This window comes from Dermacentor albipictus, chromosome 1 (assembly GCF_038994185.2).
Source record: "Dermacentor albipictus isolate Rhodes 1998 colony chromosome 1, USDA_Dalb.pri_finalv2, whole genome shotgun sequence".
NCBI classification, from domain to species: domain Eukaryota; kingdom Metazoa; phylum Arthropoda; class Arachnida; order Ixodida; family Ixodidae; genus Dermacentor; species Dermacentor albipictus.
This window is the reverse complement of record NC_091821.1, coordinates 335,332,977-335,347,693: the sequence shown is the minus strand read 5'-3', so window position 1 is coordinate 335,347,693 and position 14,717 is coordinate 335,332,977. Positions and strand designations below refer to the sequence as shown.

The 14,717-nt window shown below is 48.3% G+C and overlaps 2 protein-coding genes across 4 annotated transcripts in view; one reads left to right on the top strand and one right to left on the bottom strand.

The window, feature by feature from the left end:
* The window catches only part of LOC135915039 ((3R)-3-hydroxyacyl-CoA dehydrogenase-like), a 153,661-nt gene that overhangs the window by 25,224 nt on the left and 113,720 nt on the right, over positions 1–14,717 (top strand). The gene's annotated exons all lie outside the window — the stretch shown is intronic.
* The window catches only part of LOC135915038 (solute carrier family 23 member 2-like), a 67,161-nt gene that overhangs the window by 2,777 nt on the left and 49,667 nt on the right, over positions 1–14,717 (bottom strand). For both annotated transcript variants that reach the window (XM_065448011.2, XM_065448012.2), the window contains exons 5-8: positions 8,853–9,034; positions 6,149–6,272; positions 4,640–4,781; positions 2,724–2,977 (exon numbers count right to left, since the gene is read on the bottom strand). In XM_065448011.2, the coding sequence (XP_065304083.1) occupies positions 2,724–2,977; positions 4,640–4,781; positions 6,149–6,272; positions 8,853–9,034 (702 nt within the window). The remainder of the gene's footprint in view (positions 1–2,723; positions 2,978–4,639; positions 4,782–6,148; positions 6,273–8,852; positions 9,035–14,717) is intronic.

The following is a 14,717-nucleotide window of genomic DNA, read 5'->3' as shown; positions in this document are numbered from 1 at the left end:
TTCGTTGATTACCTTGCTAAGAAACGATGAGGTTTGCTAACGTATAGCGCTTACTCGATTGCCTAGGATGATACATCTGCTCCGGGAAAATGATAACCACTGGATTGTGAGACCGGCGCCAGAATTACCGAACGTGGCCTTTAGTGCCTTATTTAGGTGAGGCAGCGCACTAGGAAAAAGACGTTCACACAAAGATGAAATATGATGACATACGCAGGCGCTGAACTACATGCATTATTGTTCTGTTGCTCAAAGACGAGTTGTTTTTTTTTTTTTTAGTAAGCGTTTCGGTAAGCGCACGTGTTGTCGGACAGCAGCGTGGCGAGGAATACAAGAGCAAAACATTAACAAATAGATGAAGATGACCATCACTGTGTGCGCTCAATATGGAATCAAATGCCCAAGTAAAGCGGCGCGCTTTTTCTGAATATGATTCTGAGTGGCAGCTGATACACGTGTTCTCCCACTTGTCAATTTCTAGTGCTTCTAAAATTTTCCTAGTTCGTTTGTTACGTTCCCTGCGCACAACCTTTGTTTTTGTTAGCGCGGGTGAGCAGCCGCAATCTCTACAGTGAAAGGCCAAGTGTGCCGAATATTTAGCTGTGCAGTTAATATGGTTGTGCTGTGTAAGCCTCGTATTAAGGCCATCAGCCTGTCTACCCCATAGATATCTTGTCACACGTCAGAGGAATCGATTAACTTCCCACTCCATGCATGCCATAGATAGGGATTTCTGTGCTTGATTATGGGCAGGAACACGTTTCTTTCTTTTTCTCCAATGAGCTTTTTGCACAGCCCCCATAATCGCACATGTGCCAACACCCCGCCGACGCCAGCTTTTCTACCTGCCTTACGCAGATTGCGGTAAACTTTGTCCCTACGAGGTATGGCTACCACTGTTTTCACATTTCATACATCACTGCGTGTGGCTCCACCCGATTTCTTTCAGTAAGCCATACTGAAACGAAGAGCATCGAGGGGTACCCGGAGTGCATGGGGCGGCTTACTTGTGTTTGTGAAGCTGACCTCACATTTGTTATCGCATAATTTTAGCAGTGTTTTATAATTTCCCCATATTTCGTTTGAAATTTTAGAAGCAATAGAAACCGAGAAGTGAAAAGACGTATGCATCACTGCAGCTGCCCCTCTGTATCATTTTTCAGAAAAAGCATCCCGCTATACCTGGGTAATTGTTTCTATCTTGAGCGCACCCAGTGATGGTCATCTTCGTTTATTTGTTAATGGGTTGTTCTTGTTTTCCTCATCATGCTGCTGTCACAGCGCGTGCGCCTAGCTGACTACGCACGCCTACCACTGACTAAACAAGCGCGTATTTGAACAGTAAACCAATAGTTGCCGTTCAGCGCCTGTATACGTTCTCATCTTTCATGTTTGTGTGAACGACTTTTTTTAGCTCACGGCCCAAAGGGCCTTAGTGCAGCACGCTAGTGAGGTAGCTAGGCTCAGTGGAGCCCTGGAATAGGGGCCCACCCTTGCTGGAAGAGGCTCCAAGTCGCCGGCGCCCAAGACGACCGAGACCTCGAGACGCTAAATCCTTGAAGGAACCAAAATAAAGTCTCTCTCTCTCTCTCTCTCCTAGTGCGCTGCTTCACCAAGATCATGAATCACCAACTAGCCCATCAGTACCTACTAGGTGCCTTGTAGTCGATGGTGATACTTGTTCAAACTCATACCGACGGCCGCAATGACCGACTGGCCAAAGTGCAAGGGATCGGTCAAATTACGCCATAGTTGTACCATGTATACGTTGGTAATCGCGCGTAAACGTTCAATTTTTCTCCTAATTATACGACCCCGTGAGTAAAGTGTGTTGGGGAGACGTGAGCTCTGTTTATTAGCCGACACCGTGCATTCTCCACGACTCTTGTTTGTTTGAAAACATAGTCATTATGTTTTTTTTTTTCTTAAGGGATATTTCTTTTCTGGGCGATCCGTCCTCCGCTGAAAGTGGATGGGAAGTGGGGTGACAGGTTGGGGTACCTAGGTGGTTGGAAGGTGATGGTAGGAGGGAGGCTTCTCTTTTGTTACTCTGATGGGGATCACTGATCAGGCTATCTTGATCGCTCAATATCCCCAGAAGGTTAGCCCCAAGAAATGCAGGATCCCGGACTCGACTAAGGAGGCGCGCTCATGCCATCACGAGTCTTTCTTTTTTTTTTTTCATGGCCACTTACCAACTCCCATTAAGCTTTAAAGTCTTTCTCCGTTCGTATACTATCATCAGCACCCTTCGTCGGCACGCACCGTGTCGGGCAATACCGAGAATTAACACCTTTAGCGGCAGCTCGACCGTGCGCGCGTCATGTTCGTGTACCAGCGCTCTGCAGCGGTTAGGATTCGCCGCGAAGCGATTTTCGTACTAATTTTCATTCGTCAGAATTTGGGCTTCCTCGGTTGGCTATTTCGAATTTAGAACAACGCAACACACGGCAGCACTGTGTGCGTCCCCTTCTGTCCCCGTCCCGTTTCGCGCTGTTGTAAATTCCAAATTTGCTTCCGTCCAATTCTGCTTCGATGGCAGCGCGAAGGACACCGAACCTTCGACGGGAACCCGAGAAACGAAACCGACGTTATATGAGCCGAGTAAACGGCAAGAAGACACGTCGGGCGTCTGTATAGAGCACCGTTCTCGATCAGTCGCGCCTCTGTTGTCCCCCAAATCGAGCCCGTTCCAAGGCCACCCCGTCGCGCGCGTGTATTACCTTGGTGATGCCGATGGCGCCGATGTTCTCGCTGTAGGAGGTGAGCCCACAGCCGGCGCCCCAGGCTGCGGCCAGGATGGAGCCCAGGCCCTCGACCATGATGGCGCGGTTGACGGCGTGCACGGGCGGTGCGGGAGCGCCGGAGAGGCGCGCGCACGCGTGGTAGTCGCCCACGGACTCGACGACCGAGACGAGCACGCCGGCCAGCAGCCCGACCACGGCGCCCACGCTCACCGTCGGCAGCCCCCACTGGACTGCACGGCGGAAGGTGTATATGCGACGTCGCGTGAGCGGCCGGCGCCTTAGCAACGCGGGGAGGGACGTGTATATGCTCAGTCCCCGAGCTGCCGAAATCGTTTCGAAGTGGCTCCAGAACCCATCCCGAAGTAGAAATAAATAAATGAATGAATAAATCCGGGGAGAGAGAGAGAAAGCAAGGGTAGGGAAGGCAGGGAGGTCAACCAGAACAGCATCCGGAATAATAATCCGGGGAAATCAACGCTAAGTAAGAACCCGTAAGGAACATTTGCATCTACGCAGCAAATCAACAGTGACCCGGTTTCGCAGCGACGGCTGTTTCGAGTGATTAAAGAAACAACGCAAAAAAAGGAGAAATACAAAGAAAAAAGAGAGAATATGAAGTAGAATCATAATTTTTTTCGGGCATATGTTGATAGCAGTGATGGACAACGAATATTATGCGGCAGTCTCCCGCGCACTCCGTAATTAGAGACATGCACTAATTAACTTTTAAATAGTAGGTCTACCAATTGAGATTGTGGAGTAAAGGGCGGTCAGTGCTCAAAGCATGTTGTGTTAGCAAGAGTGTTCTGACAGTAGGACCAGTTTCGAATTATCTCTCGCCACAGCATTGTCCCCTAATGTCATTACATTCCCCCAAAGATCTTAAATTATTGAGATTGTTAGTGAAGCTTATAAATTCGTAAACGTATTGGAAATTTCGCGCAAATCCTGACACTTAAGTTGCCGCAGCTACGAAGCTTGATTAGTAAAAATGCTCGATTTGTTCCTAATCACAAAGTTTCAATAATGTAATATACGGGGTGATAATTTTTAAGCTTTTCCGGAATTTTTAATAATCGCCTGTGGCAGATAATTTTTGGCTTTGAACTAGATTATTCAGAGAGGCGGACATAACTTGCACGATAAATTGAAACGCATATGCAACTAATTAAGAAAGGTTAACTAATTAACTACTTAATTATTTACTTTACGGCATATATTGCAATTGACGAATGGTAGCCGGTGAGCTTGCAAGACGTATCCACTTGCAATGAATTTCCAGAATTATACCAGTTTAGAGATAGGCGCCATCGAACTCGCCGTAAAGATGCACTGTTGTTCCACTTTTAACAGAACACTCTTGTATACACTGAAGGACAAAAGCAACTGGAACGCCCTTATATTTTGTCCCACTTTTTGGGAAATATTATCTCTAAAGTGGTGTCATCCCGGATATTAATTTAAAGTGAATACGCCTGGCAAAGCCACCGGCTACAATTCGTAAATTGCGACCAGTGCCGCAAAGTGATTAATTGAGAACTTATTTCACGAATGTTTGTTAATTAGTTGAATATGCGTTTCGATTTCCCATGCTGGTAATGTTCGCCTCTTCGAACAACCAAGCTCAAGGACAAGAATTACGCAATCTGCCATAGGCAATTAAAAAAAAAATTCCGGAAAACTTGAATATGATCAGCCCGTAGTTGTAGCTGAACCAATCGGTATGTAACGGCGACAAGCTTTACGTATCGAATACGTTAAGCGACTGACGCCCATGACGACCCCGGACAAATCCGAGAGAACCAGGAATTCGCAGGCTGCTGTCACTGTACAAATGAAAATGCCGATGAGATGCCGTGGAATGCAGCCCCAGACATCGTGTGCCCACTTACACGGATAGGCGACGTTGAACCAGTCGCTCTCCTTCAGCGCCCTCAGCTTGGTGTCCGTGCGGGCAGCGCTCTCGGGGCCGACGGCGTCGGTGAGGGTCAGCGCCAGGCAGATGAGCCACATGATCCCGATGGTCATGATGATCTGGAGGAACGGAGGGCGGCACGGGAGAAGTGAGCTCGTCTCTATGCTTACTCGCGCGCAGGCTGATGGCAGCCAACTAAGGAAAGAGTCTTATGAAATAGTCCGTCTCCGGGGCAAATATATTTAGGAGACAACAACAACGGCAGAGTAGACCATCTAAGTATACAGAACAAGGATGGAGTACTGGGAGTGTTGGAAGATTCACGATTCACAGAAAAAAAAAGAAGAAAGCGAGCGAAAGAGCGAGAGAGAGAGAGGAAGACAAGAAAAATGGCAAGACAAATGTCGTCCCTATACTTCTTTCGTGTCTACGACTTTTTGCGCTGTAAGTTATGTGAGCATACAGTCTTTCTGTGTCAGAACGCTAATAGAAATTTTGTAACTTACTGTGAAAACAACGATATAAATATTAAATTGGTTGTTTAACGCCCCCGAACTGCACACGGTTATACTAGTATATATGTGCGAGTCACCGTCGTGGAGGGCTTCGGATTAGTTTTGGCCACCTGGAATTCTTTAGCATGCACCTAAGTTTCAGTATACTGTGAATAGCGTTCTTGCATTCCGAGCCCGTCAGAATACGGCCTCCGCGGCTGGGTATCGAGCCCGCACCCTCGTGTTCGCCAGCGGAACGTCACAGCCAATGAGTCACCGCGGCGGGTCAAAAACAAGAAACGACCTACGAGGAAGAAAACAGCCCGAACTGAGCCGCAGGCTAGAACCCCGCCCGGAATTGTGTCGTGGGCTACACAACTGGCCGAAGCCCTAATCTGTAGAAGTGCAATCTCGAACAATATAACAGGGTGTCACTGTTTTTAAGCAACGATTCCTCATGATGCAGGGATTAGCATCTGACATGTTAACACGAAACAACTAGCTTTCCCGTCAAGCATTTAATTTTACTGAACACTTTTATGCGGGACACATGTCATGGTTTGGCCACTATACGGCGTCTTGGAAGTAATTAGGGCGTACGTTCCACTCGATGCTTCCCGAAGGGGTACATTAAAAAAAAAAAATGTCCTTTACCGGGATTCATTTCGTAAAACGTCACGGTGGAGACTGCTCGACAATCATTGTGTTCACTTCATCTTTTCAAGCGTCTATGTATAGTCGCGAGCAAAAGTTTGACGACCAATGGCTGAAATCAAGTGGCACGTCTTCGACCAATACAGTGCATTGAAGCAATCCCACGTTGCGGAGTCTGCGTTATACATTTTAATTTGTTATGCTGACGCCGTTGTCTCAGTCTCTTGCTCGCAAGTGTGCGTATTGCGCTTGTTCCTGCACTTCGTAGAAACTAGAATTCAATAAAATACGCACAGAAACTGTAAGCGAGCAAAACGTGAGCAACTGTGTACACCGACCGGGAATAGCGAGAAGAAGGCCATCCTGCGCGGCCGGTGGGGTTCCTTGCGGTGCTTGGTGCCGAGCACGGGCACGCGAACGTTGCGCAGGTACTGAGAGAACAGCGTCACCAGCGCGACAGTCCTGCGATGCAATGAGCGTTGAAAAAAAAAAGAGACATTACAGTGGCTCCGCAGATTTCCGGACTGACGCACAGTTTTCCGTCGTAATTACACATGCACGTTGCTGAGCGCTTGGCACACGGGAGGCCAAACGTCTACTTAGGCAACATATCCTGGGAGCTCTATTGAGCGCGAGTTAACTGTTTGTTTCCCCTTAGCTAAACTGTGAAGCGTGTCCAGCGTGTCGCCAGAGTAAAAGTCTCACGGCACGACATCGAATCATTTTTGGCCTCGGATGATTGTTACAAATGCGCGCACGCACGCGCGCACGCAAGGTTACTCTTTAAGCCGCGTGGATCCCTTGACATCCGCGAAGGTTACTTATGACCTTGGTGACTTCATTTACAATACACAGAGAACACTACAACAAACTAAACGATAATAACAGCTACCATATCCACACGTCATATATTTAGCTGCCAGGAACACGTTTTGGACGTGTTATGCTTCAAGGTACATACATCAAGAAAACAAAAGACGTTGACATAAGTGAAGAAAAGGCAGGACGAACGCTTACTTCAAGCTGAAATTTATTACGCAAAGAAAAGAAAAAATTCACCGACAATTATGACACTCTCTAATGCGAAATTTGAGCGCATTTCGCGTTGTATTGGCTGGCGCGGAAAATCTGTCTCGCGCGGCACGGCGAAAACGGAGCGAAGTGTGGCTCGACTGCCTCGCTAATCGAGAGATCACGAGAGGCGGCGCGTGGGTGACGCGTGGGCGCGATTCATAGCAGCCGGCGCAGACAGACCTCCGCTCATGGAGCACTTTCAAACAAACGACGCACTAAAGCCCCTTAAACTTCGTAAAGTAGTGCCACGCTTTGAAGAATGCCGCCTCCTCCTCGCGCGCTCTGGCCGAGGCCGCCGCCGCGTCGCTATTGGCCTAATAGCATCACGTGGGCCACGCGCCTTGCTTCAGCGCCATTTTTGCTCGAGACGCGTCTACGGAGTGGCGAGGAGCACATGTTGGGGCCGTTGCTACGCTCGAGCAATGTAGGTGGCGCCACGGTCGAGGAGGGAGCGCGAAAGAGAGGAGAAACGAGGAGGAGTGAAGGCGGAGGAGGAGAGTGGCACTACTTTACGAAGTTTAAGGGGTTTTACGACGCACGCTTCTCTGGCGCCATCTCGTAGCCATCGTCACGGCAAAGCCCGTCTTGCGCGGCACTGCGCTTCTCACGCTTTCGCCATACCCTCCTCCTCCACTTTCTCCTCGCGTTCTCTTCGCTATCGCCGTCTTTCATCTCTCCACTGCGCTGCGTGTTCGCTTTCATCTTTCGCTCTGCTCGTTTGCTCGCCTACTGCTCGCGGACGAGGCGCGGACGAAGCAAATTGCTGATGTGAGGTCACGTGACGCGCCGTCCACCCCTGCAAATCCGTATTGGATCCTTCGTCTGGCTGCGCCATTATGAGGGACAACGCCGACGCTCGACGCAGGGACGGACGCCCCATGAGCTGCGCTCTAAAATTAAAACAATAACAAAGTCACCCTGTACAGCTATATACAACATGGAACCACACAAACTCGCCCAAGCTTCCACGCTTTTATGTTTGATACATTAGTCTCGGTTTGCTAACATGATTAGGCTGCTTTGGCATAGACCAAATCATCTATCTTAACGAGGACAAACGAAGGTCCCGATGTCAGATTTAATCAAAGGACAACTGCGGTCGTGCTTATTCGTCGTCGTAAATCCTGTTTCTTGTTTTTCTTTCGAGGCTGATAACGAAATTCGGAAAACGAGGCTTTACAAATGTCGTCGCCATAGCCTTGCGAAACTTTTCGTTCTGTCTTTCGACAGCGGGTGCTCGCTAGAGGGGAGGTCACCCCACAACGCCAGTAAACGCGGACACTCTTGGGCACTCTTGAAGACTAGAGAGAGAGACAGACTGCGGACCAGAGTTAGAAAAAATTCTGCTTGACAGCCTCTCGGAAACCAAAGTCAGCACAGTGTATGAGGCATTGGGCAACTGCGAAAGGCTGCTCAATTCGGTAGCCTTTCGGGAGGCCAGTTAAATGAACGAATAAACTTTATTGTACGAAGGGACTCTGTGTGGTTAATCTCGGGCGGAGCCCTCTCGTATGGAGACCCACTGGCCGCGGCAGCCCACCTATAGTCCGGTCAGTTGGGAGCTGCGTCCGCCATGTTAATATGACGTCCTTGCCCAGAATATATAAATAAATAAATAAATTGAATTCTGCGGTTGTGCGTGCCAGAACCATTATCCAATTACGAGGCACGCCGTACCATGGAACTACCTGTTTAACTATAACAACCTGGGGTTCTTCAACGTGCACCTGTACCGTCTTTGCAGTTCGCCCCCATCGAAATGCCGCGGCAGGGATCGATTCTGCGACCTCGAGCTGGGAAACGCAACGCCACAGGCAACTAACAGCTACCTCGGCAGGAGCCCAGAAACAAAACCTACACGTCTGATTCGTGCTCGCACGTTATACGAACCGCCCGTATAACTGCGCCCGCGGAAGCGGTGCCGGTGTAATTAAGGAGCGTGCGCAGAGGTTGCGGAAAGGCGCTTACGACAGGGCGATGGGCCAGTTAGTCTGGGCGTGGTGCGACGCCTCCGGGAAGAGCGAGAGCCCGATGAGCGCGATGGTGGGCGTGATGCCCAACGGCGTGATCCAGCGGGTGAGCAGACCCACCAGGCCCGTCGCGCCGGCCAGCACCTCGAACACGGAAGCGACCATGATGGCACCTTGCACCTGCGATGATGGCGCGCCGACAGAAAAAGAAAGGGAAGTGAACAAAAGGTGTAAATGGGCTTACGAATGGGCGTTATGTAACTGAATGGATGGGAAAGCCGGTTGTCTCTTTGGCTTAAGTTGGATATCCTTGCGTTAACGATAGGCATGCTCAGCAAACTCCCGCTTTCGCAGAAGTTCTGGCCTGGGTCTCTGCTGGCATTAATGCCCTATTCTGATTTCTCGTCCCGTCACGGCCCACTGATGAATAATTAGCCCAATTGAGATCACGCTCCGCCTCTACCTGTCAAGGCAAACTTTTGTTGCACCAATTATCAGCTTACAGATCGACTACGCTATTCACGACGAAAGGCAGCCGATTCACGTGTTAGAACAACCTGTGTTATATATGACGTCATGGAACAATGTTTTATGAGATCAACACCTTCACAAGATGCTAGGATGCGTCCGCTTCAAAGCGACCAGTTGCCTTAGCCCAAAAATATCACGCACTCCTGACGCCTGCGGCAGAAAGGATGTTCCACACCCGCCGCCAAGGCTTGTGAGTGGTGGCGCTGGGTAGCACTCCCAAGGTTAGTTCTAGTAGTAAAACATAGATACGCAAGAAAGTGCATAAAAAAATGGCGCCGCGGCAGCCCAGTTGGTTAGAGCATCGCACGCGTAATGCGAAGACGTGGGTTCGTTCCAGAGCCTCGCCTGGAACTGTGCTACCGTGGACAAATGTAACGCGAAAGCGTTGGGCCCTATCTAGAAAGCGGTTTTTCGTTTATGTTTGCATCACTTCGTCCGTGTGACATCGGCATGATTTGGGCGTCTAACGCTTAATTTGGGGACTTACACCATCTTTCGGGGGCCGGATAGCTGGCGATGCGAAATCACTCTCGAGTTATTACTTGCAAAAGCAGACGACATGTGTTACCGCGACGACACTCGACATTACGACGAAAGGTGTGTCGGCACCTAATTAAGGACTTGGATTGTGATTTGTGAAGTTCAGAAGCTTCATTCCGGGGATTATTTTTGTAGGGGGGGGGGGGGGGGAGAGGCGCCGGGGCGGCATCGTGCGCTGGATGCCTTCCGTTACACATATGGCTGTGCGCGTCGCCTTGTTCGTCCCCGCCTCGCGGTGCGCTTTGAAAGAGGACGCGCCGAAAGAGGTACTTATAAATTACAGGCTTAAGCTTCGCTTAAAGACAGCGCTGGGGTGGAGCGATTGCCGGCAAGGCTGTAGATCCGCCTGCAGCCAACAACATCCTCCTCCTTGTGCGAGCTCTATGCTTTTGTCAAGGCAGTTTTAATAGCAGTTGTCAGGCGATATAGGCTCGCAGAGAACCATCAGTCCAAGCTCTCGGCACCAATGGCAACCAGAGCGCGAGCCTCGCGCCACAATGACCACAGCACTGCGTGCGCCTTTACTAGACTTTTTATTTTTTTCGTTCGCGATATATTTAGGTTTATGTATGTATGTATGTATGTATGTATGTATGTATGTATGTATGTATGTATGTATGTATGTATGTATGTATGTATGTATGTATGTATGTATGTATGTATGTATGTATGTATGTATGTATGTATGTATGTATGTATGTATGTATGTATGTATGTATGTATGTATGTATGTATGTATGTATGTATGTATGTATGTATGTATGTATGTATGTATGTATGTATGTATGTATGTATGTATGTATGTATGTATGTATGTATGTATGTATGTATGCATGTATGTATGTATGTATGTATGGCACTTGCCATCGCTTCTGGCGTATGCAGCCCGCAAAAGCCTGGCTTTCGAGAGAGCGAGGCGTCGCCGAAGGAATAATTTGGACACCATCTATTGTCCACGATATGCCTCAAATGCCACCACAAGAGGATGGGTGTCGCGATGTGAAACGGAGATAAATGAAGATGTCATAAATAAATAAATAAATAAATAAATAAATAAATAAATAAATAAATAAATAAATAAATAAATAAATAAATAAATAAATAAATAAATAAATAAATAAATAAAATAAATAAATAAATAAATATGTCTCAGGGAAACCCCAAAGCTCCATTTAGATGCCCGTCAAAAAAAAAGAAAAACGCGAGAAATATGCTGCTTGCGTTAGAGGATGAGCTCGCTCACGTACGGCGTGCTCGCCAGCGTTACTCGACTTGGTGAGCGCGCAAGTTGGAACGAAATAAAAGGAAAGCGCCGAGTCTGTTACCACCCTTTGCGAAGGACGTTCGGGTGAGCTAGAGATGCGAGCGTCATTCAAGGTGATTTACTTAACCTACCTCCACAGCGCCCCCCCCCCCCCCCCTCCCACGACTGTATTTGCGCGTGTGTGCTCCTCCCGGGACATTATCTGCCGAGGGGGACGATGTGAGGGCTTGTCACGCGCGGATTCCCGATGCACTATACCCTGGAGCTCAGCTCCTGCGTATCGCGTCATGCCGTTAAAAAAATAAAAAAAGCAAAGCTCCCGCTGAAGTTATCCAACAGGTACATGGCAGGGTGGGGTCACGCAAGAATTAATGTCCGTCAGAGTGATAAAAACGAACGACACCGAGTGCGACGGTGCGCCGCCAGCGAATCTATATAAGCGCACGTACGCGCAGCATGGCGCAGCTATGAGACTTCAAAGCCCGGAAGGCACGGTGTCGTCCTGCGTTTCACGACGACTGCTCCCTCGAGATAGCTCGCGAATTACGAACGCGGAAGACAGGCATCTCCGGGACTTCCGTGCGATGCGATAGCGACCGTCGATTGCGCTCCTGGTTTTTCTTTTTTCTTTTTTTTATGGGTATAGTGTACTATACTGCCGATACGTTTCGAGCGCCCTCTTCGGAGATAACGCGAGTCGCGTAAACTGACTGTTCAAGTTTGAGCTGGACTTGAACCCACTTCTCCCGTTGTTTTAGTGTCCAGACGTTGTCGGCCATGGTATACAAGCTAAGCTCTGAGCTTATCTATAGTTCCAACGTGCACCGATTCCCCCGGAGACAAACCGTCTGGAAGCTGTGCATGAGCCAGGGGTGATAAAATAATGTGGTCCGCTGGTAAATAGGCTTCAAAAAAAAGTTTATGGCTTCGGTTCTTCCACTTGCTGTACTTACTAGAATTTCCTTAAGAAATAGCTGCGTAATTTTCTTACGAAACATGTTCTGGTGGCACTGATAATTGTGCTACGGCGATGGCTATCAATCCGTCTACTAACTTAATGACGCTGCGCACGCGTAATGCGGAGGTTGTGGGCTCGACTCCAACCGGTGATAAGTTATATTTTCGACCATTTGAATTCCCCCCCACCCTTCATTATTTTCTACATTTCAATTTCAACTACAGCTAATTTCCTCGATGCTTTCCTTGGCTTCTGTGTCTATTGACTTTATATTCATATTAACAAAATCGAGCCCCTCGGTTCCCCTTCTGCTTGGAGGGGACACTTCTTCACATCACCTGTCATCCGCCCAAACTGGTGCGTCCGCGCCGAAGAAGGGGTCAGTGTCCCCCCCCCCCTCCCCCACCCCCCACCCCTTTCCTGTTCGAGCCCAGTGATGTGCCTAGCTCCCTTTAGAGGGAAAGCGCTACCAACCTCCTGATTGGTGGGACGTGATGTCAGCCGTCTCCTGACGCCGGATTGGGGGTAGGCAACTGGACAATGACAACGCAGGGGTTAAAACGAGAGACGAACGCTTGGATAGATTGGCAGCTGGAACTTGATCATGAACTTATTTTTCTGTACTTCTTGAAAAACTCTTGTACATAATGTAATTAAACGTGTGTTTAAACGCCTTGGATATCGGGCACAGCCCCACGCTCCCTTACTCCTCCACGCTATACCACACAGCTTCGGACCGCCGGTCGCAACAATTTCTTTCAACGAAAAAAAAAGGAAAAAGAAAAACAATGTGGCATTTTAAATTGTGAGGCTTCACGTCACGAATCTGGCACGATGTGCTATAGGTCGGACGCCGTAGTGTGAGACTCCGAATTAATTTGGACCATCTGGAGTTCTTTAACGTGCACCTAAATTGAAGTACATAAGCGTTTTTGCAGTTGTCCTTCATCAAAATGCGGCAGCTGCGGTCGTGATTTGAACCCATGGCCTCGTGCTGAAAAATTTAAATAGGACTCTTTCGAGCAGTTTTCTTGACAACTGGCCTTCCAGAAGGCATGCGCGTGTTCTTCTTCATGACGAGCAGACCTCTAAGTAGTCGAGACTTCCCCTATCAGTTATAAAATGACTGCACGATTAAATACAATGTTGAAGGCGGTATATGTAAGGCTCGTGCCTTACGAACTCCGACAATATCAATGGTAAGAGAACGCTTTCGAAAACAAAACGCTTTCGCCGTTTAGAGTCGAGAATGCGACGGTTCTGCTGCCAAGATGAATATTAAATATGTCCTCCAAAACAGCTCGAGACCCCTGTAGGGAAATGCGGCTTGCGAGTGACCGCCATACGTTCGAAAAGCCCTTGGATCTGGTGCTGCTACTGCTGCTGCTGCTGTTGTTGTTATTGCATTTCTCGCATTCATTTCTTTCTGCTGGAATTTCAACCTTGGCCTGTATTGGTGAGTCCGAGCCGTTAGCACAGGCCTAGTGACTGCACCTAAAAAAAAAAAAGACTTACGAAGATATTACAACAGCAAGACGCCCCCAAAGGACCGAAATCGGGAATAAATGATCCTTGCTTCTTTTCCACTGACGTTTGCCACGCGTTAACCAGTGTCGTTGCGTGGTGTGCGCTATTGGACGACCTTCAACTTATCTCCAAGCGGCGAGGGAGTCAAGGCTAAGCCACCGTATCAAGGCTGCCGGATCTCGCATTCTCAAACCACGTGCTTTCTTTTTTTTCTTCTTCTTGGGCTGCACGTCTGAGTGCACAGGAAAAGAAACACGCAGGCGGTGGCAGACGGCTGTATAGCCCACACTTCACGTGCGGAGACTTTCCAGTACAAAGCGTCTGGCTGGAGGTATCAGCGGTCGCGTTATATATCAAACATAATATGAAAATTCTCACTCCGTCATACTCATATATTCTTAATCATAACTATTCTTGTGCGTCTGAGCGAAAGTGGGCGAGGCGTACTTCACCAAATTGCTATCCTTACTATCGCTGCCTTCAGGTAAAATGCGAGCGCATTCACTGACGATATTGCCATTTGACGACTCGGAAATTCAGGTAGGCGACCTGCTTCTCAATCTTGTGAGGCCTACGGTTCGAGTGTGTTTCACAAGCTGATATAATGAGATGTGTACTAATGTAGAGGGGAAAAAAAATCCCTTTATGACCGAAGGTATCGCTATAGTTTTGGGTCCGGTCTTGCTGACGGACAAGCTCAAATTAAGATAGTGAATCAGCTGACAACGCACATTTTTCGCCGAAAGAAGCATTTTACTTCGTATACCCTGACTTAACGTGGTGGCTGATTGGGGAAAGCCTCACTGCGTTTCTGATCATCAACCAATAGATCACTGAAAAATGTGTCATTCGCTAAAATATCGCACCGGAGCAGACATCGGACGTTGCATAACACTCTTCCTTCCATGCGACGGCACGTATAGCATCCGCTACCTTCGTCTCGCGAGGAAAGCAAATCTAAAACGATCCCAAACGTCATATTCGATGGTTCTTAAGCACGTAGTACAAATTTCTTATTCATCATCGCTGTAAATATAAAGAAA